The sequence below is a fragment of the Gallus gallus genome, chromosome 23 (assembly GCF_016699485.2).
Source record: "Gallus gallus isolate bGalGal1 chromosome 23, bGalGal1.mat.broiler.GRCg7b, whole genome shotgun sequence".
NCBI classification, from domain to species: Eukaryota; Metazoa; Chordata; class Aves; order Galliformes; family Phasianidae; genus Gallus; species Gallus gallus.
Genome location: NC_052554.1, coordinates 3,144,740 through 3,166,217, shown reverse-complemented (window position 1 = coordinate 3,166,217; position 21,478 = coordinate 3,144,740). Strand labels below are relative to the sequence as shown.

General features: G+C 54.2%; 1 protein-coding gene across 11 annotated transcripts in view; it reads right to left on the bottom strand.

The window, feature by feature from the left end:
• The window catches only part of PTPRU (protein tyrosine phosphatase, receptor type U), a 46,138-nt gene that overhangs the window by 3,479 nt on the left and 21,181 nt on the right, over positions 1-21,478 (bottom strand). For 2 of the 11 annotated variants that reach the window (XM_046903511.1, XM_046903512.1), the window contains exons 9-31: positions 21,096-21,205; positions 20,586-20,787; positions 20,119-20,221; positions 19,751-20,024; positions 18,241-18,277; positions 17,324-17,462; positions 15,112-15,141; positions 14,380-14,570; positions 12,613-12,803; positions 11,358-11,430; positions 11,052-11,128; positions 10,333-10,350; positions 9,630-9,666; positions 9,327-9,424; positions 9,118-9,234; positions 8,199-8,353; positions 6,973-7,108; positions 6,541-6,690; positions 6,252-6,425; positions 3,743-3,883; positions 1,912-2,037; positions 1,129-1,286; positions 47-182 (exon numbers count right to left, since the gene is read on the bottom strand). In XM_046903511.1, the coding sequence (XP_046759467.1) occupies positions 47-182; positions 1,129-1,286; positions 1,912-2,037; positions 3,743-3,883; positions 6,252-6,425; positions 6,541-6,690; positions 6,973-7,108; positions 8,199-8,353; positions 9,118-9,234; positions 9,327-9,424; positions 9,630-9,666; positions 10,333-10,350; positions 11,052-11,128; positions 11,358-11,430; positions 12,613-12,803; positions 14,380-14,570; positions 15,112-15,141; positions 17,324-17,462; positions 18,241-18,277; positions 19,751-20,024; positions 20,119-20,221; positions 20,586-20,787; positions 21,096-21,205 (2,873 nt within the window). The remainder of the gene's footprint in view (positions 1-46; positions 183-1,128; positions 1,287-1,911; positions 2,038-3,742; positions 3,884-6,251; positions 6,426-6,540; positions 6,691-6,972; positions 7,109-8,198; positions 8,354-9,117; positions 9,235-9,326; positions 9,425-9,629; positions 9,667-10,332; positions 10,351-11,051; positions 11,129-11,357; positions 11,431-12,612; positions 12,804-14,379; positions 14,571-15,111; positions 15,142-17,323; positions 17,463-18,240; positions 18,278-19,750; positions 20,025-20,118; positions 20,222-20,585; positions 20,788-21,095; positions 21,206-21,478) is intronic. The other 9 variants (XM_046903518.1, XM_046903519.1, XM_046903520.1 and 6 more) reach the window with 7 other exon arrangements.

Below are 21,478 nucleotides of genomic sequence, written 5' to 3'. Positions count from 1 at the left end.
GTGCAAAGGGAGAAGCAGTTCACGTGGATGCTGATAGCGTGCTTACCAAGGTCTCCACCATATTTGGCTTGTAGTTACGGAGGGTCTTCGCAGCATAGAAGATATCTGCCATGTTGTGACACTTGATCATCTCCAGGATCATGGTGGAGGCACAGTAGGTGCCACTCCGGCCACCCCCATTCCTGGTGGGAGAAGCACACAGTGAGGGCTGAAGATGGCCTTCGAGCATCTTCCTGCACCATTCAGTTCCCTCAATCTCTCCCCATCCCCTCCTTCCCAGTATAGGTCCCAGAGCCCCAATAAACTGGGTGGTATGGATGATCCCCACATGGTGACAGGAGCCGTGATCCTGCCCTCTGGTCCTTGCAATAGCCTGGCAAGAGCAACAAAATGCCTTTTTGGACCATCAGGGCTGGGGCTCAGACACCTGGGCTCAGTTCTTAATCACACACCAATTTCCTGAATGACCCCAGAGAGGCCATCTGGACCCTCTGTGACCCTCTTGCTATCCACAGGGTGACCCAGCCCTTCTCCCCAGGCTGAGCACTGTGGATAGCACTGCCTGGAGGTGCTGGCCCCGTTTTTCCAGCACTGCAGCAAAACCATCCATCCCGGATTGAAACCATCCGTCACATCCACGTCTGATCCCTGACAGTGATGGGGACTGGGGAGAGGATGAGCGAACATGACGCCGGTGTTTTATAAAGCATGTTTTCAAATTACCCTCTGGCTAATGAAGATGGGCGAAACCATAATTAATTTTTGATTAAAGGCTCTCCTGCTGTCTCGACTCATCTATGAACGTGCTGGGTCCCATCTGAGGAGAGCACGTGTACGTGAGGAGGGGATGAAGAGTGCATGTGCCTGATGAGCAGCCAGCAGTGGGAGATGCACAGCTCCTGGCACAGCCCTCTGCAGCTTGTGACATGCAGGGGACACGAGGACAAGGCTGGGACCAGAGTGAACAGCACGGATGCTGCTTGCTGTTGGTGGGGGAACACACCTCATGGAGGAGCTGTGACAGTGATCACAGGGTGCTTCACCCCAAACTTGGGCATTTCTATGGAAAAGTGAGCTAGTGGCATCTCCCCCAACACCAGAGCCCACAGCCCTCCAGCTGACACTCACAAGCAGTGCACCACAGTCCTGCCATCGCCGCTCTCCTTCTGCCACCTCTCCACTTGGGCCAGGAGGTGCAGGAAGGACTTCTTGGAGTCTGGGGTGTCTCTGTACGCTGACCACCGCAGGTACTGGAAGTGCCGGACCATCAGGTGCCCCTCCTGCAGCTAGAAAAGCAAACATCATCAGCATTAAACCATGGGAGCCCTCTTTTGCCTCTGCTGGAGGTTTCATGGAGGGCAAGATGCATTTGTCATGTATTAACTATAGAGCAAAAGGGGAAAAAACTTTTCCTAATGCAATGAGATGGATGGTTGAGCCCTCTCTCCCTGACAGCTCACACCAGCCCAGCGGACCCACCACCCCAGGCAGCTCCATCAATGTGGTTTATCCTAACCAGCAGCACCTCGAGCTGTCTGCACCTCACATAACCTGGCAGCAGAGCCCTCAGCTACTCCAGGGCTCTTCCATCACATCCTCATCCTGCAGGCAGAGGACCCCAGGGATGTGTTTGCTGGAAGCCAGGAGGCTCACAAGGAGCTGCTGTCCACAGAGGGGTGCAGCGTTGGCACCATGCCTTAATACCCCAGTAAGCTGGTTAGTGGGGAAACCCAAATCTGGTTAGCAGGCTGCGAGAAGATTACATCCACGGAGCTGAATTGGGGCCAGACTCCAGCCTGGCAGATGTGGGGGGGTTCCTGCTCAGAAATATTCAGGGCAGCAGGAGGTAGAACAGGAGAAAACTCCTCTGGCACCCAGTGAGGAGAGCCCCAAAACCAAAGAGAGCCTCACCCGGGTTATGTTCTGCACTCGGAAGAGACGGGACACGATGTCCTCATCTGCTGCTCCTGACACGTACTCCACCTCCATGGGGCCGTAGTGCTGGAGCCCAGGCTCAGGCCAGTACTGAAGGCAGGGCTGCAGGGAGAATAGGCACAGTGTAGCTTTAGCCATTGGATGACACAACGGTGGCCCTCAGCCCATGGCCAGGACCATCCCAAAGTCACACCAACATCAGCTGGCAACAAGGAAGGGCTGTAGAGCAGCTCCTGCTCCCTCCCACGTCCCGCAGGGCACTGATGGATGGCTCTGGCCAAGGGTCACGGATGCAATTGTTTTCACACCATGACAGCTGGGAAACCAGCAGCGATACAAAATATATGATGTTTGTCACCACACTTTAACAGAACATTTAGCATTTCAGGCCATCTAACGGCTTGGGCCTAACTGCATGGCAAATGTGTTTGAGAAATAATTGGTTATTAATAGGGGCTATAAATCTCCAAGATCTCTAAGCCTTCTAGACTCAGAGCTATAATTTGGATATTAAAACTTCCTTCAGCAAGACACAGTTCAAGTGAGGGATATACCCTCTAAGTCACCTTTCAAAGCTGCCTGCCGTAAAGGCTGATTTATTAGCTGTTGGTCCTAAACTGGTAAACATTTAAGATCCAGCTAAATACTGTTACACACAGACATCCCTGAAGAATAGACATCTAGAGAGAGACAGGGCTGAATAATGAAGAAATATGGCACAGTCCTGGCTAGGATGGTGCTGTGGGATAGCAGCTGTCCTGCCATGCTGCAGGGGACAGGCAGCTCCTGCTGGGCATTTCTGAACTGGGAATGAAAGAACAGGTGGGAAAAAGAAATGAAATGCTGGGTATTTTTTCCCACTGCTGCTGTGGTCCCTTACAGCTGGGTTCAGCCAATGCTTTTGCTGCATGGTCATGGTGCAGACAGTACCATGAGAGCACGTGGAGCTGTGGGTGTGGATCCAAGTGCTGGAGACACAACACAGGACTGGTGCTCCGTTCATGGCATCCTTGTGACAAATGGTGTAACTGCCATTTGGGGTCATTTACATTGTGTATCTGGTCTCACCTTGTAAAATTAGCCAGCTAATGAAGTCTTCTCCGACATCCACTATGTGTTTATAATGCTAATTTTATGTAAAAATCCACTAAGTTTCCTCATTGAATTAACATTACAGACCCAGAGTGGACTTCTACATCTGCTCTAGCTGTGGCACAGCTCCAGCTCCCCAGCCTCCTTGGCAGAGGGCTTCTGTCCCTTCTCCACAGGGAACAGGTGACAGCGGACATCTCTCTTCCAGCTCAGCAGATCTGCACCTCCCATCACACAACAAACCTGCAGGACACCCACTCTGCAGCAGGCTGATTTATACAGCAGCATTCACAAACCACCAGTCTTTTGGAAGACAAGCACTGGACAGCCTGGCACTGAAACACTGCCGGAGCAGAGCCCTGAGGGGGCTGACTGTGCACAATGACACCATAAGCTTGCTCACTGCAGGTGAGGGATGGAAGAATGCACCTCACTAGCAAAATATGTTCCTGGTGGTGTAGCCTTCCATGAAGAACCAGGGGAGCCCCATTTTGGGCCAAGCTTAACCAAAAACTCTGTGTGAACCAGCAAAATCCCCCATGCCTCAGTTTTCCCTTCCTAAAAGAAGAATTAAATCAGCTCTTTACCCCCCAAGCTTTCCTTTGTCCTGTTAAATTACATCTCCTTTGGGCATTTGCAAAGACTATGGTTCTACGATGCCAACCCAACGTCGAGGCAGGACAGAGCCACATGCAGGGCTGCTGGCAGCACTCACCCAGGCGGAGTTGGACTGGTTCAGCTGGTTGAGCATAACGATGGAGGTGCAGCCATAGTCATACACCAACCTCCAGAAGTCGGTGGTGGTGTTCTGCAGCGGGTGCAGGGTGACAATGAAGGCAGCACTCTTAGTGTAGCTCTGCAAGGAGAAAGAGCAGCGTGGTTAAGGACACTGTGGCAGCACTGAAGCCACTGCTGTCACACTCTAAAAACCCACTGCAACCGGTGCTGAGGGCCAGCAAAGCCACCTTCTCTATGCTCGAGCAGTGCTGGTCTCCCTGGCATGGCCTCAATCTGGGTGCTGGGAGATCCATGTCCAGGAAAAGCAGGTCTGGGTTGTCTCTGCCTGTGGTGGGGATGGTTCTCACAGGGAGAGGTGTTTCATACACATAACTAGGAAAGGGAAGTCACTTTGGATCTACGAACAAATGCAGCTGGACTGCCCCAGACATGAGCAAAAGTGCCACTGCATCACCCATAACATCGTTGGTCCCACATCCCAGCACCTCTGGGCACCCCAAGCAGCAGGAACAGTAAGTAGTTTTCTTTTTGGGGAGGAAAGGGAACCAGAATGAAAGGCCTCTAGAAAATGAGAGAGTGCTTCAGCTCTCTGCTTAAAATATAGCCCCTTCAAATGAGGGAGGGAGGGAGCGAAAGAGGAGAAAAGAAAGAAGTGGAGGTCTCCAGGAAGGAAGGTGGGATCTCTGCCTCTCCATCACACCCAGCAGCAACCCAGAGAAGCTCCCCCTGCAAAATGGGAGCAGCAAAGCTGAGCTGTGTCCCCTCAGCCATCCCCACACCAGCCTGCGAAAGGACTGCGAGTCCACAGCTGGGCATCAATCACTTTCACATTAACACACTGCAGCTCAAACCTCCTTGGAAGCACAAACAGAGCCACGCACACCCTGTGCTGGTGAATTAGTGCAGCTGAGCTAACAGCGAGTCCTCCCGCTGCTGCAAAGCCTTCTCATTCAGCTCATGGAAATGCCCTCACTGTGCATCACATCCAATCTCTCTCTCTGCCCTCTGAGCTCCGGAGTGAGTGGATTCCATCCTTGCCATGCACATCTCCAGCACCCGCAGCACTTCTGCACCAGTGTCAATGACAGTGCCATGGCTTTGCCAATGGCACCACAACGCTCAGCATGGATCAATGTGATCTGACAGACAGACAGACTTACTGAGCAAACCACTTTGGCACTTAAAGAAAATGAGGCTTTTTTTTCTTTCTTTTTTTTTTTCCCCCTAAAGAGGCAAATGGGTTTTATCCCTTCAGCGAGAATTCCATCCAAAGGGCTTTTTGCGTCTGTACAGAAACATCTATTCTCTGACCCTGGCTGTCCCCATAGCAGAGATTAAGGGAGGGAGGCTCAGTGATGTATAAACACAAAATGGATATGCAGACCCCAAGCAAGATGAAAACAAAGCTGCCACCGTGCTACAGTCACAGCCTCCATCTGCTGCTCCCGAGCCATCAGCAGCCACCTCTGGTGTAGAAACTGCTTCTGCTGCAGGCAAATGCAGGTACAAGGTCTGTATGAAGACACAGGGAGATGTATCACCCAACAGGGAGGAATAACACAGGGCTGAGCCAGGAGGTGCTCAGCTGCTGGGAAGGGAAGGGAGGGGGGCAGGCTGGCTGGAGCACACAGCTCTGTAGGGCTCAGCCAAAGCACCCACCTCACCCAAAGGGAAGTGGTTTTGGTGACAAACGACCTGTCACTCACACTCTGAGCCTCTCTGCTCTGCTTTGCAATCATCAGCAGGCAGCGAATTGCTTTTCCATGATGGGTGGCCTTTCTGATTGCACAAGGGGACACACGGTGGCTTTGGGACCACCTGGAAGCCCCTCAAGGTTGCAGCAGAATGGACAGGAAGCACGCGCCATGGGAAGCTGGCTGCACTCAGGGATGCTCAGCACTAACAACTCCCTCCTTTTTCTGTGCTTCAGCTTCACTACAAAATAAATGAAGACGATGCCCTGACCTTCCTTTGTGAGAGATGAAAAGCCCTCCTGAGATGAACAAGATGTCACTGCACAAAGATGGGGTGAGGGACCCCGCTATGGAGATCCCTGCCCTCCCTCTGCAGGCTGGGGCCGACACGTACCAACATCTTTGAGCACTTGTTCAGCATGAATTCACAGCCTCATTTTGTACAAGGTTTGGCACGAAAAGCCACCCCTCAGCTTACCTCAACCCCACCACCCACGGCATGCCCACTCCTGCACTGAAATGGGGCTCAGGCTGCGTTTTGCAGGCTGCATGGCTGCAGGATAGGCAGTAAATGCCAAAACTGCACCAGACCTCCCCACATCCCCTCTAAAGGCCCAGCTCCCTCATACCCAAGGGTCAGCAGCCCAAGCAACTCAGCTTTTCCACCCAGAAGGACACTGAGGCTCACCCCATCCCACCTCCAAGCCCCCACACCACCCAAGGAGGTTCACAGCATGGCACGAGGACCCCAGACCTGAGCCAGCCCCTTCCTCCTCCACAGAGCACACGTACATCAGTTAAGGCCGCGTTGATGTAGTTGTTGCTGTCTCCATCCACGGAGATGAGGAAGGGAAGGCATCGGTCCGGCGGCAGGACGTCCATGCTGCGGTTCCTCTCCCGGTTGCGGGGCAGGAGGGCGATGCTGCACTCTTCCACATCCAGGTGGGGAGTCACCGAGTTCAAGGTCTGTGGGGACGCAATCTCCTCTTAGCTCCCTCCTCGCTGGAGCCAGTCCCCAAATCCCCCCCCTTGGCTCAGCTGGGAGTCTGGGAGGGGATGTGTTGGTTCTGGGGTCGCTCACCTGGAACTCCTCCCGCAGCTGTGAGGAATTGCTCTGCGGCTCAATCCTCACCATCTCCTTGTAGGTGGGCTTGAACTCGCTGGCAGGGATGCTGGTTTCACCACACAGGCAGGCTTCCAGGATGGCATCGTGGATGAAGATGTACTGCTCCTGTGGGGAAAGGAAGAGGCTGAGCTGGGGAAGTTCCCCTTCTCCCACCACCCAGCCCCTTCTCTGCAAGATAATTCATGCAAGGCCAGGGCAGCCTGCAGGGAGCAAAACACCCTCATGTTCTGCTGCTGCAGCTCTGCCAGCTCTAAGCAAATCACCCTCCAAAGGCTGAAAAGCAATGGGATGGGTGCTGGCTTTCTATGAAACATGACCTCAGCTGGAGGTGCTCTACAGCCTTTCTTGGCTCTGGCATCAGCAGTACGATGCACCAACCCTGCTCACCTCTGTCTGTATCATGTTGATCCTCCGTGAGCACAGCGTCTTCACACAGTTGTAGATGTCCACAACACCCTCACACTCGGCCATGTCCAGCATAACATCCAGAACGATGTAGCAGCCGGTCCTCCCCGTGCCAGCACTTGAGAAGGGGAAAACAAAGCTAATGTGTACCCAGAGCATATGGCACCACACAAAGCCCCAGGCACCAGCAAGGTCTGCAGAGGGCTGGAGGATGGCACATGCCTCCGTAACACAGCCCTCAGCCTGGCTTTCCCTGCATCCACCCCATCCGTCTGCATCCACGTGTTGCTGCAGGGACAGTGCTGTGCAAGGGAGGGGAGAAGCACGCAGCGAAGGGTAAGAAATGCTTGAGCACAGCTGCAATCGATGCTCTTTGCAAGAAACACCTGAGTGCCAACAGTCCCCTCCCAAAGGATGCTGCAGGAGGATGCTCAGCACCAAGCCCTGAGCACAGTGCTCTGCCTGCAGCCAGACCAGGCAGCAGCCCAAATCCTGGCACTTTCACACACGCAGCCAAAATGTGAGAGAGGCTGAGCCCTTTGAGCCCCCCAGCACACAGCTGCCCCCCCTGCTCCTTTCCCACAAAGTCTTCTGCAGTGAAATCCTAATTTCTGGGGCTGATGAATCATTCGTCGTGATTATCAGTGATTACAGACTACAGGAGCTAATCACACTCGCTGCTGCCAGTGAATGAATACTGATGAGGCAATTGACAGGGAGAAATCAAATAAAAAAATCCCTCCCGTTCATCAGATCTTCCTTGTTTGCCCAGCAGAGGAAGAGCCATTAACCTGTCACACGGGGACGCCTGCGCGAGGATGGAAAAATCACAGCTCTGCTCTGCTTTCCCTCGGCTGAACCAGGGACACCCTGCAGGGATGGGGAACAACATCCAGCCCTGCTCTCCTCCCCTTTGGGCAAACACAGCATTTCAATCCAGCCATCACCGTGGCCAAGCCAGCCGTCCTCCCATGCCACCTCCAACCCACAGCCCTGGGGATGACTTCTTACAGCTCAACACCAAACAAATCCCAGCTCCATTCCTGCCTCAGCTCTTCCTTTCTATTCCCCATTTCCCCTGCTGAATATTTCAGGCTGACTCTGAGCTTTTCAAAGGCTGAGCACTCACCTGTAACACATCCTGCTGCCGCATGCACAACCCAGCACCCCCAAAACCCACCCGGGATGGGGATGGTCCTCATGCCCACCTGCAGTGGATGACGATGGGGCCAGCATCGGGTGGTGTGGATGCCTTCACACGGCGGATGAAGGCCAGCAGCCCCGTGGCGTGGTAGGGGACGCCGTGCTCAGGCCAGGATGTGAAGTGGAACTGCTTCACTTCGTGCCGGGCTGAGTAACCTCGCTGCAAAGGAGGGCAATACAGCATGTGGGCACGGGGCAGACAGATTGATGTTGCGTGAAGCTGTGGCAACTGTAATGGGGAGGATGCATCGTGAAGAGCCCCCGAGCTGTTCAGCTGCCCGGTGCAAACCCTTGGGGTAAAAGCCCTGCAGAAGGGATGCTACTGAAAACAGAAGGGTCTTTACAGCAGGGAGGGCAAAAATCCTGCCCCTGACACCTAAACACCTCATTTCCTTAGGAATCAAAGATTTTCCCAGCCTCACTATGGCCAGTCACTCCAGGAGCCCTATGGCCCTCTGCTCCTCAGATGCAAGAAGGTTAAAAACAAGCAGAGAAGGCAGCAGCCCTGAGGCACCCTGGATCTGTTCCACAAGCATCTTTGCTACCTGCCTCCTAACCAGACAGTGATTTCACATTCCTGCAGATTAAGAGGTGAATTGCATTGCCTCCATCCCCAGGTACCACGCTGGAAACTAACTGCCACATTACCCACATTGCAGCCTGGAGGGAAAAAGCACACTTATCCTCCTTTGCAATTACACAGTGCTCACCCTGAGCCACGTGCATGGGCTGAGGGCAGAGCCAGGACCAGGCTTGCAACAGAAAGTGGAAAGGGAGGACACACTTGGGGGTGGCACCTCCAAAAGGTGGAGAAAGCCCCACACTGGGGTAAATAAGCAGGGTATTGGTAAATGCCAACGAGGAATGGTTAAAGATGCTCAAGGTTTGTCTGTTTGCATGGGCTGGCGTGGGCAGGGAGCGCACCCTCTCGAGAGCAAAGGTCCGCACGGCGTACTCTGCCAGCATCTCTGACTTCACCAAGGTGATCTTGATGTCCCCATACATCTCCGAGTCATCCGGCCAATATTTGGAGCATTTCACCTGCAAGGAAGGGATGGGGTGGGTTTTTGGCTCCCACAGAGCACATTGCAGAACCAGAACCTGGAGGCACACATAGCACAGGAGACCCTTACCCGGCCCACTTCCACCAGCTTGGTTATCATCACGATGCTGGAACAGTGCTCCTGCCACACCATGCGCCAGAAGTCGTACACCATCTCCTGCTTAGGACCTATGGACATGAGGAAAATGTGGTCCTCAGGCTTAAGTTGCATGCACTGGGACTGCTGACCAAGTCTGCTTTGCTATTACCCCATTTGTCCCCAGATTAGACTGTTTCTCCCCCTTCTTGCACAGACAAGACCCAATACCCCAGGGACAAAATCTGGCTGCTGAATCACTGCTTGCAGTGAGCAAAGAGAGAGCGGACAACTCACCTTGGGTGGCGATGAAGTGGTTGGACCTGTGATAACCCTGCAAGAGAAGCAGAGGTGTAAGGCCCGACAGATAGGACATGGGGCACTCAAGCACTGCCCAACAAAACCCTGCCTGGTCAGCAGCAGCAGGTGCCCAGGTCAGCTGTGCCACCAGCACAACGCTGCTGCAGCATTCCTTGCTAGCCTGGATCACATCCTATGACTTAGCAAAGGGTGTGACACCCCCCACCCAAGCCTGCATCCACTTTGCAGACTAGCACCTGCAAAACGCCCCAGACCAAGGTGTGGCCACGCTGTCACAAGAGCCCAATGAATAATACACATCCCAGCCTGCAACAGCCACGTGGCATGGGGTGATGGCCCCACTCCCCTCCTGCATCCCATTGCACTGCGAGCATCGCTGGCTCTCAACACAGACACGTCAGCCCAAGCAGCAGAGCATCTCCCAGTGAGGCCAGTGCCACAGGGACAGGGACCCACGGGCACCAGGTGTCCCATTCCTGCCAGCAGCCTTGGCCATTGTTCCCGTATATCACACACATGGAGGTGACAGTGGCAGAAGCTGGAGACCTCACCTCTCTCCCTGTCCCCAATCTTTCCATGTGTTTTACCAAGCCTGCCTCTCACAGGTGCAATTTTACACCTTTACGTGGAGCAACGGCCCCATGGCCTGGAGCAGAGGAGCAGGGAACCATCTACTTACTTCTCGGTTAATCCGAATCTGAACGATCCCATTCGGACACAGGTTTGAGAGAGAAAGATCAGAGACAGAGACATTAGTGAGGCAGAGCTCGAGAGGCAGGACAGAGCCACAGGGCAGGAAGGACACACAGGGACAGGCACGGGGACACTGCTTGGGCACAGGGAGCCCATCACAGTGGCATCAGAACCCTCTTGCTGGACAACGTCCTCTGAGCAGCAGAGAAGGATCACCATCCTGGCCCAGATCTGGAAGCAGCACCTGCAACTTCCAAGGAGCCTACAGAGCCCCTGTCCTCTCCCTCACTTTGCCCCTGGGCTTGGCATTGCTGGAGGGGACAGGGGACATCATTCCAAGAGCCAAGCTCTGTTCAGATTCATGCACTGCTGGGAGCAGGGGGGGCCACCTCAGCACAGTGCAAACCCCCAGCCCGTCCCCATGTTCCTCCACCACCTCTGCATCCTCTGACTACAGAGGACAGCAATCCTGGAGCCATGCAGAAAGCATGGAAAAGGGAATGAGAAAGCAGAGACAGACAGGAGCTGAGGATGAAAGACAGATACAGCTGCAGGGGACAGCAACAGAAACGAGCACAAATCGCTGATGGACATAAAGCAGGAGGGCTCTTCAGGGACACGTGGTGTGCTCTTCCTGAGCTCCCTGCAGGGAACAGGCCCCGATGCCCTCAGGAAGCTCAGCCCCACGGATCTGTCCCTGCTTACATCAATGTAGTTGGCGTTGATGTAATCCGAGTTGGGATCGCCCAGCAGTGGATGGAGCTTCACACGGTGGCGGTCATCTGGAAGGCAAGAGGAGAAGGTGCTGTTTCCTCCACTGCTGTAGCCCAATGGGAGCTCCCAGGCCACAGCCCCTGCTGAGCAAGGAGCTTTCTGCTGCCCCTCAGCAGCCAAACCCCATCGGTTTATTCCTTGCCATAGACCAGACACAATGCAACAAAATAAAACCCAGCCCTTTAGAAGGCTTTTCACACTGTTCAGGGCGTTCAAGCCTTTGCTATGCACACTTACACGTCGACACGTGATCCTGTCTCCCTTTGGTCTTGTCTTTCTTCTTTGAAGCATCCCAGCCTTCAAAGAAGCTCTGTAAGGAGAGACAGCTGTCACAGCCCGAGGACAGGGCTCTGGGGACACCCCTACCTCCAAAACCCTCCCAGGGATCAGAGCAGAGGCCTTGATTCCATAGCAGTTCTGCCAGCTCTCCACTTCTGTTGCATCCACAAAATGCCCTATTTTCCAGCAAATTACATACTGCTTGGTTTTTTTTTCTAGTTTGTTTTTTCTCTCTCTCTTTTTTTTTTATTTAAATCTCCCCAGACCCTTCTCTCCCCAGCACAGAACAGGTTTGCATGTAATAACAGTAACATTCATAGATTGGCGTAAGAGGAGGAAAGTGGAAGGAAATTACATGTTTTCTCCCCTCCCATAATATCTGAGTGCTTTCAAATGACTAGGTTCCAAGAACATACAGCAGCTTTTCAAGGAGCACTAATGATTATAGCCAGCCCTGGTTTGTCCAATACATGAAAAAGGGGGGAAAAAAGCTCCTGCACTTGAAACAACTGAACATTAAACAGTAATTTCACTGGGAAATTTCAATCACCAGAACTGTGGGACACCAGCAAGCTGGGAAATCAGCACGGCTGTGTGCACTGCAGCAGAGCTGTGCAGAATTCCACACACCATTACAAGAGCTGCAGCCCAATGGGACGGAATGGGTATGATGCAAGTGGTAACCATCAGGGTGATGTCCCTCCCTTGGAAGAGCAGGGATGGCCCCTCCTTCAGCCTCTGCATGGCCTTGGGAGCTGCCAGCTTGCAGAGAAAGTGCTCATCCTCAGGTTGTGTCCATGCTTACTGCAGGGAGAGTCGATTGGAGAGGGAAGAAGTGGAGAGGTGACACCACTTGGCATTTGCCCAGGAGGACCTGAGCAAGGAGAAGCACCTCCAGCACCAGCAGAAGATGCTGGGTGACCTACTGCAGGGCTGGCAGAGCTGCTTCAGCTCACCTTGCTTTTCAGCTGCTGGTTAAACAGAGAGCAGCCGGAAACCCAATCAAGACTCAGCCAGAAAAAGCAGGAATAGCTCCTGTGCTGACACCTAAGGGAGCTCAGAGAGCTGTGATCTCCAGCTCCCTCCCTCCAGAGCATCGTAGCTCCAGGTCATCCTGCTGCACAAGGGTCCCGTACACCACCTTGCCACATCCCGGAGTCCTCATCCATCCTATGATGTACCCTCCTCAAAACGCAGCACACGACGCTCTCACCTCATACTCCTGCTTGAAGCCGTAGCCTTCTGCTGTCTTCATCTGGTTGATGTGTTGGAGGAGATCTGCCACGCGCACGGCGGGGTGCAGCTGCCCAGTGTGATACGGGGACCCTTTGCGGCCACACTGGCGGCGAGGAGATCCCCCCAGCAGGCTGCTGGACTCATTGACCACACTGCTGCGCTGGTCACCTGCAAAAGAGGAGGGACAAAAGGAGACCATCAGGGTCTGAGGCATTGCTCCCATGTCCCCGTCAGCCCCTCACACCCACAGAGGGAGGACAGTGAAGTTCTCCAGAAGAAGCTGGGGCTGCCCCACCACTGGTCCCTCTCAGGGTGCCTAAGGTGGTCCAAACCCCATCATACTCTCTGCAGCTGTTCCTGCAGCCCAAAGCTGGCAAGGGCCATTACAGCCTCTTAGGACCACAGCACAACTCTCAAAACCACAGCACACCTCTTAGAAACCAGTGGGCAAGATCTTAAGAGGGCTCACTGCTTACAACTCATTGATTCGAGCACTTACCTCCCATCCGGACCAGCACAAGCTACATGCATAAATATTCACTTAAAGTCCTGACTCAAAGAACTACATTGCCAAAGTCCCCAGCCCAGCCTAATGGTTAATTTTCCTCACTGCTGGATACCATCCTCTTATTTCCAGCACTGACACAAATGGGCTTTGCTGTGGGTTAATGCATGAGCTTACACAGTGTTTTACCCAGTTTATGCCAGTGCCATATAATTACTGGCACAGCTCACCCATGTTCACCCCACAGGGCTGCTGCACGGCCAGCACACACGATCCTGAAATTTGGGTTTGCACGAGAACTGATGCTCCTCATTGCTGCCAAGAGAGGCGGCTGCTGCAGACCTCACAGTGCCAGCGAGCAGCTCTGCTGTGACAGTGCAGCCCTGGATGTGGTTTCCCTAACAACACTTATAAAAACCACCTATGCTGGCTCGCTCAGAGCTGCCAGGCTTTTTTTGGGGGGGGGTCTGCTCAATGCAAGGATCAGCCCCTCACTTGTGCTGGCACCTCTGGTTCCTCATGCAGCCTACACAGAGCCCTTCTCCATCAGGTTTGATAGAAAGAACTGTGGGTGTTGCAGTTTGCCAGCAGCTCCATGCTGGGATCTGCACGGTCACACACCGAGGACCCTTTATGAGAAGCATTCCTGGCTTTGCTTAAATGCAAGAAAACTGAGGCAAGGACCAGCAGAAGAGCAGCATGCAGCAGAGCAGGACAGCAGCCCTGGCCCAGGTGTGAGCAGGATCCAGCCCTACAGCCCCACTCCCATAAGAAGCTCAGCACGGCTGGCTATTCTAGCTCCAAGATGGAGAAAAATCTCAGTACAAACCAGCCTGGCTATGAGTGTTTCCAGGAGCCCCAGTAGGACAGTAACTGAAAAATAATACACTTATACAGATGTATTAAAAGGAGGAAAAGTTTGCCCTCTGGGCTTCTACTGTCTGCGAGACAATGCCAGGAATCATATTAATCCAGCATCGGTGGAGAAGAGCTGTGTGTAAAGCAGCATCTTGGAGTTACTGTAACAGATGTTATTAGCATATGTTTGAAACTGAGGCACTGAACGAGTTATTTTACAACTAAATCAGTGCCGAGTCGCATACTCCAGTGGGTGTTCAGTTATCAGTCTCCCTCTGATATGAAGGCTGTGCCTCTTTAACCCTCCAAACCCCACAGCTGTGCACAGCTGTGCTCAGAGCCAAAGGGCCAAGCGGGGCACACTGCTGCTCTGACACTTACAGCAATGGGAACACTGCAGCTCCCGGTCCTTACCACGGTTGCTGTAGTTGTGGGTGTCCATGAAGGACAGCCCCAGCCTCTCATCCTCCTGCAGCGTGCTCTGGTCCGTGAAGCTCCGGTCGATGGCACTCATCATGTGTGTCTTCTCGTGGCGGTAATTAATTGTTGCTTTGGTCATGTTGACAGGTTTGCTGCAGGGAGATGCAAAGGGGAAAAGAGTGAGGCTGAACCAGCATCACTGCCAGACCCCAAACCAGCTCCCCAAGCTCTGGCTTATTCAGGGCTGCAGGACAGCTTATTTCCCCCGGTGCTTTGGTATTCTGGTGCCCCAATCCAGCTGCAGCTCCACACGGAGCATCTCCTGCAGGCTGCAGCAGCCCCAGCTATGCATCCTCAGTGTCCGCTTCTGTCAGTGGGGGCAGGACCAGCAGGAGACCTGAGCCCACACCACCTGAGGGACCTCACGCTGGTGGGGAAAGGACGCTGCAGGATGCTGCCAGAACCCTGAATTCAAGCAGGAATCAGCCACCTCAGCAGGAGCACAGCCATGCTGGGTATCTGACCCTTTCTGCTTACACTGCCTTCCGTCCTAATGAGCTCAGAAGCATTATTTTCCCAAGCCAAAGAGGCCCTTAAGATGTACTTGACAGAGAAAAGGACTTGTTGGAGTGGAGAGCAGCAGAGCAAGGGGGGCAGGAGGGAAGGAGGAGAGAGAGAATGACAATTACTTACGGGTAATAGGAGTAAGAATAGTAGTTCCTCCTGGCAAGCGTGCAAACAAAGAGAATGGCACATATTGCACAAGCAGCTTTTCTTTGATGGAGAAAGTGGGGCTCTAGGGCAGCGTGCAGGGAAGGAGAGCACAGAATAGGCAGGCACCCGCACACCACAAGCACCTCAGAAGGGCCCCCCCATCCTCTCAGCCCTCCTCCCCCACGAGCCTCCCTCCTTCTGCACAGCATCAGACCATGGGATGAAAGCTGAGGGCAGCTCCTCCTTGTCTTTGGCAGCAAGCCCTGGAGAGCAGGTAATGGGCTGCACGTGCCCTAACAGCAATGAGTTATTGCTGGGGAGCCCTGAGCACTCATACAGAGCACCAGGGACTTCAGCCCAACTCTGTGCTCAGGAAAACCAAGCACATCAGACAGAACCCTGGCTGCACCCACAGCAGTCCAGGCATCCTGGCAGCAGAGCCTGAGCGCCAGCCCTTGCGGCTACCATGGGCAGAGAGGTGCCCAGGGGATATTTCATGAGACTGAACAGCAAACGTGCTGAGAATTCGGGCCATCCCCAGGGAGGTGGTGTTGCTTCCCCATCAGGGGACATGGGGCCAGGGTCGCCTACGCCGGCTGTCACCATTCATTACAGACGAGTGGATTCCAGGGGCACATTTCCATTCCACCACATCAGCATTTTCCAACAGCAAAACACGCTCCAGAGGAGATTGATGAGCTAATCCCAGCTTCCAACAGCTCCATCTTTGTATCCTCAAACGCTGGGTCTAATCTGTGGCCCCTTCTGCCACTTCACGCTGGGACACCAAAGCAAAGGGCAATGGAAACACAGCGGTTTTCTCTCTGCTGTCCCAGCAGCACCACTCATGAGAACCAAAGGGTTTCAAATGCATCAGCACTACCAGCAGTTGCTCCATCCAGAACGTGCCCAGCACCACGTGCGCAGGGAGGCAAGCAGCCAATCCTGCACACCTCGCAGTGATGATGGGACACCACAGCCTTGCTTTCAAGCTGGCACAAACCAGCCAGAATCCTTCAAGGCAAACAAAGTCATGAAGAGATGTGCAGATTTGCACGGGCTGTGGTTGCTTCGCTCCCCCTGGCCATTAGCATACTTTCCTCCCATCGCTCCCAAGCCCTGCACGGAGACAGCATTTAATTGCTGCCCTTTTTTCCCTGCCGTGCCAGCCCTGCTTTTAATGCCCCCCACGGCTCAGTGCTGCCTTGGGCCCCCTGCAGTAAAAGGCCACTTTCCAGGGTGCTGCGCTTCAGCAAAAAGCAGTGGCTGCGTCCCCAGCGCTCCTGGGGTTGAGTGTCCCAGAAAGCCCTCATCCTCCTCCCTCCCATCCCGCTGAGCTTCCCCAACAACAGCTGCATGCCCACAGTCCTGGCTCTGAACACAGAGCACAGTGACCCCCCCGGCCCATGGGAGGGGAGAGGAGTTTGGGGTCCCCAAGGGGTGAGTGTTGGGAAAGCTCCCCTCCAGCACACGAATGAATCGGAATGTTTCATTTAGAGCCAGAACAGCTGCAGGGGCTCAGCATGTTACTGAGCATGTTCTACTAAAAAAAGAGTATTTCTGCATTCAAATGAGTCCAGGCAGAGTGGGGATGGCTGAGCAGCCATACCTTGTGCAGGTACCTGCATCTCTCTGCCCAGGGATGGGGCTGCTCCCATTGTCCTCGAGCAGAGGGACAGAGATGGGGACAGTGAGGCTCAGCGCTGCCCCAGCATCCCCATGCAGCAGCATTTCAGTGCATACAGAACTAGCAGAGCTGCACAAAGCAGTAACAGACCAGAAAACATGGAGGAGAGTGTTTGTGGACTGAAGCTGCAGAGTCAAGGGTGAAGAAGTGTCCCAGGACTTTGCACCTTGGTTCCCAGGGTCACCCCCTGCCGTGCCCTCCTCACTGCAGCTGCATGGATTTATTCCATGCCTTCAACCCATGCAATGCCCTAGATGCTCAGCATCTCCCTGCTACCCAGCCAGGGTGAATGCCAGCCCCTCCTCAGGCTATCTGACAGGCACGGGTTGGATGTGGCAGGGGAAGCAAGTGAAGAAATCTCACAAATCCCAACTACTGACATCAGTTTGGCTGGGAGGAGGATGTGGAGTCCACCCAGTGCAGCAGTGGGGCTCCCAGTCACCTCCAGTTAGCACTGCAGCACACTGGTTACAGCAGGCAGGATGGAAGTGCAGGTCTCCTTACCCTTTCCGAATGACAACAATGATGGCTCCCAGCAGGATAATGAGGACGACGAGCCCACCAGCACAGATTCCCAGGATCAGCCCCATCTCCTCCGAGTGCTGAGACACCTCCAGAGGTCGTTTGCTCTCTTTGCAGGCAGCTGCCAGGGGAAAGCACGAGGGGCTCAGTGCTCAGCTCCCTCCTGTAAGCCCCAGCCAGGGCTGGGCGCCTTCCTCTGCCTCCCACACAGCAATGGATGTAAAACCAGGTGGCAATGTCAGGTGAGAAAACACAGGGAGGGAAAAGAAAGAAAGAAAGAAGTGCTCCTTTGGGCACCAGGATGGATGCATACACTCTGACAATGTTCAGACCATGGGCAGACATGCCTTGCTGCACCCTGCACGTGGCATTATCAAATCACAGAGCTGGAAGGGACTCACAAATATCACTGCATCCAGTTATGGGAATTCTAAGTAATGCGCTGTGCTGTCTCCTTTACATGCAGAGGATGCAAAGGATGCTGTAACAGTAGAGCCCAACAACACCCAGGTCTCTTCCCTGTAATTTTTCCCCATGAGATGCTCTGCATGTTTTATCCTATCTGAGACATGAAGGGACTTTATTCTGCACAGCCTGGAGATCTGCAGTGCCTCAAGCACATCCCTCTGCCCCCCGGTCCCTGGGGCACAACCAGCCCCATCCTACAACAGCCACTACAACACAGCATCAGAGCAAAATTCTAGCAAGAGGAAAAGCTGAATACATAAGCAAGCACGAACCAACCACACTCCCTCCCAGCAGTATGGGACTGAGCTGTAATGAACCATCATTCACTCCCTGATCTCAGGGCAGCACTCTGGGTCCACAGCCTGAGCAGAGGAAATCTAGCTGGAGCAGCTGCTGTGAGCAGTGAGCTTTACCAGGAGCAGGGAGCTTACCTTTGCGGGCAATGCGGATACAGTTGAGCCGGGTTTCCTGCAGAGGAAAGAGATGGGAAGTCAGAGGCTGGCTGGATGCAAGCCTGGCTTGCTTTTGCCCTCAAATTGAAGGAGTTTCCGAACGATTTATGTTGAAGCACCCATTGCTGAATCTGTCCCCAGCATCTCCTATACCAATGTCCTTTGGTTTAACCAGGGCAACAAAGCTCAGCGGCGTGCAAAGGGAAGGTCCTGAGAGAGCTCTTGGAGGATCTGCAGGTCACCAGTAAGCTAAAGACCATAGCCAAAGCATCCCAGGTCATTCAGCAACGTCTTCACACTCCATCCCTGGTGCTCTGCATGTGCTGCTACTAGTGTTGCCATGATGGCTTCAAGCTCAGCTGTCCCATAATCTTAGCACTTGTGCTGGGAATCCAGCTAAAATATTCCATCTTTTTGATGTGTTTGATTTCTGGAGGAAAAAAAATCCACTGTTTTTGCAGTTCTCCTCTCTGAGCTTCCTCCAGCACCTCAGGATACCAGCGCTGGCAAACCTGTTCCATCCACACAGCTCAACACCAAAATCTGCCCACGCAAAGTGCCTGGGGCAGCTGGCACAGCACTGCGATCCCAGAGAGTTCCAGGTCTGGCTTCTCCTGCTTTGTGGTCCAGCTGGCCCGAGAGCCATGGCAAACCCAAGCTGGGATGCAGCTTTCTCTCAATGTCTGACAGCAGCCAGGGCAAACCCATTGGCTCCCAGCAGGAAGGCTGTAAAGCACCAGTTATCATCCAGCACTGCCCGAGCGAGCCAGAGCCGAGATGCAGCAGCCTGTCTCAGCTCTAATTACAACCCAGTGAGGTGTGAAAGATCCCAGTGGAGAAGGATTCAAAACTCACATCCCTCCCTCTAAAAAGCAACCTGCCAGCCAGCGCGTGGATCTGCGCAGGAGCTGAGATGAGGATGCTGCCATGGTCCCACTGCTTCGTGTTTGGCAGCTCGCGCCCCAGCTGGGAAGGGGTCTGCTGGAGAACGTGAGGATGGTAAGGGTCTCCTGTGGGTCCTTGGAGGAAATCAGCCCGGACAGAGAGCGGAGCTTAGGACAGATGGATCCAGGTGTTGGTGCCAGAAAGCCAAGGAACTGGTGGTCCCGGAATATGTTGACAACTCTTTGTTCCCAAATCGTTCTTTTCTATCCGAGGATTGCCCTCTAGGAAAGTGGGTCTGTTCCACAGACAGCAGCAGGAGCTGAGGTTGGACCCCTCCAGCCTCTGCAGCCAGGGGACTCATATGTCCCAGGGGTCACTCAGCCTGTGGGGAGGATGGAGAGCACCCAGCTGTGCTCCCAGCATGTCCCCATGGCCCTGGGTGACAGCCCCCAGATAGGACAGCGTGGGCTCCAAGGGTGAGCAGCCAGCAAAAGGACCCAAAGAAAGCCCCACTTCCCAGGACCCCCGGGATGCCATGCAGCTGGTGGCAAACTAGATATATCAGCATCCCCAAGGAGACCCAGAGAGCTGCACAGCTACTCACCCCTTTAAGGTTGCTCATGGCCTGAAAGTAGATGAGATAGGCCTTCTTGGGCTCCAGTGGCGGGTTCCAGTAGCCACTGTAGGTCTGGTTGTCCCCTACAGTGAAGGGCTTGGCTTCAGTGAGGCTGCTGGCAGGCAGCTCAGCCCCAAAATAGTGCACAGAGCCGCGAGACATGGCATCATCAAACGTCAGTGGCACCGGGAAGCACTCCTGCCCACCCAGCTCCCGCTTGATCCTCTTGGGCCGGTCCTCCTCCACGATGACCTGGTAGGTACTGGGTGGGTGGAAGGTACAAGACACAGGTTAGCTTTGCAAGGATGGCCTTGCCCTTCCCACCGTGCCCTCAGCTCCCCGCAGCCCTCATTTACCTGATGGGAGCCCCCCGGCCCTGCGCCGGCCGCAGCAGCACCGTGATTGTGCTCTCTGACTCGCCCAGAGGTGATGGCATATCCCCATAGTCGAAGGTGGGAGCTGCAAAGAGAGCACGTAGGACTGAGCAGCAGTTCTGCGTGTGCAGGGCTGCCTGCATGGGGGAAACTGAGGCACATGCAAAACACCCCCTGGTCTTGAGCAAGCGTTGCGTTTTGGAGAGGACCTGGGGGTTGCAGCGAGGGATTTAATGCCACAGGCCCAGCAGACAGCACAGGATGCAACCTTGACAGGACCCAAACGCTCCAGCCCTGCGATGGGCTCCATGTGCCTGGGGGTAGCACCTCACCCAACCCCTGGCATGGCACAAACATCACCCTGAGGACAGAAACACCCCCAAAGCAAGGAGGGGAACCCCTCACACCCGTGCAGGGAAGCACTCAGAGCCAGATTCCACAGCACCTACCAGATATGTTGGTGGTGATCTCTGTGAGCGCTGTCTGGCCAAAGCCCTTGCCTGTGCGGGCACGCACTGAGAAGAGGTAGGTGGTGCCAGGGTGCAGGTTGGAGAAGACGTGGTACGTCTCATTGCGCAGCTTGGAGACGGTGCGTCGCGGGCCGGGAACGTTGACTGCTGGGTCAGAGGACTCAATGCTTTGGTAGCTGATCTGGAGGGACAGAGTAGAGCATCACGAGTGAGCAGGAGCACAGGGAACGTCACAGAACAGAAGAGAATATCCCAAAGTTGGAGGGGACCCACATGGATTATTGATGCCTGCGCTTGTGTTTTGGGGTAAACTGCACTGCGTTTGGAAAAGCTGCTGCTGGAGAGCAGGGCTGGCAGTGAAAGCAGGGCTACCCAGGAGAGAAACCCCGCAGTCAGGAGGATTTCAGTGGGCTGGATCCATGCTCCCTTCCTCCCTGCAGCACCCTGATAATTCTGTGGGCACCAGAGGGGCCAGGGCTCGGGACGCACCTCGTACTGCGTGATGAGGCCATTGGGCTCCACCGGTTCCTCCCACTTCAGAAAGATCATGTCCTCCAGAGGGGTGAAGGTGAGTGACTCAGAGGCGATGCCACCAGGCACTGGGAAAGGAAAAGGCTTCGGATGAGTCCCACTGGGGTTTGTCTGAGTGCTGGCACTGCCCCCACAATGCAGCTTTCCTCCCCCCTCGGCAGAGGGGCTCACCATACCCCACTGGCTAACACCACCACCAATAACAACTACAAATGATAGCAGCTGAAGGTGTCAGGATTGATATTCACTTATTTACCACTGCTTTCTTTCATCATCCTTCCCCCGCCCCCAGCCCAAGGGGGCTGTTAAGGAGGGCAGGATAGGCGGTTGTTCAGCCAAGA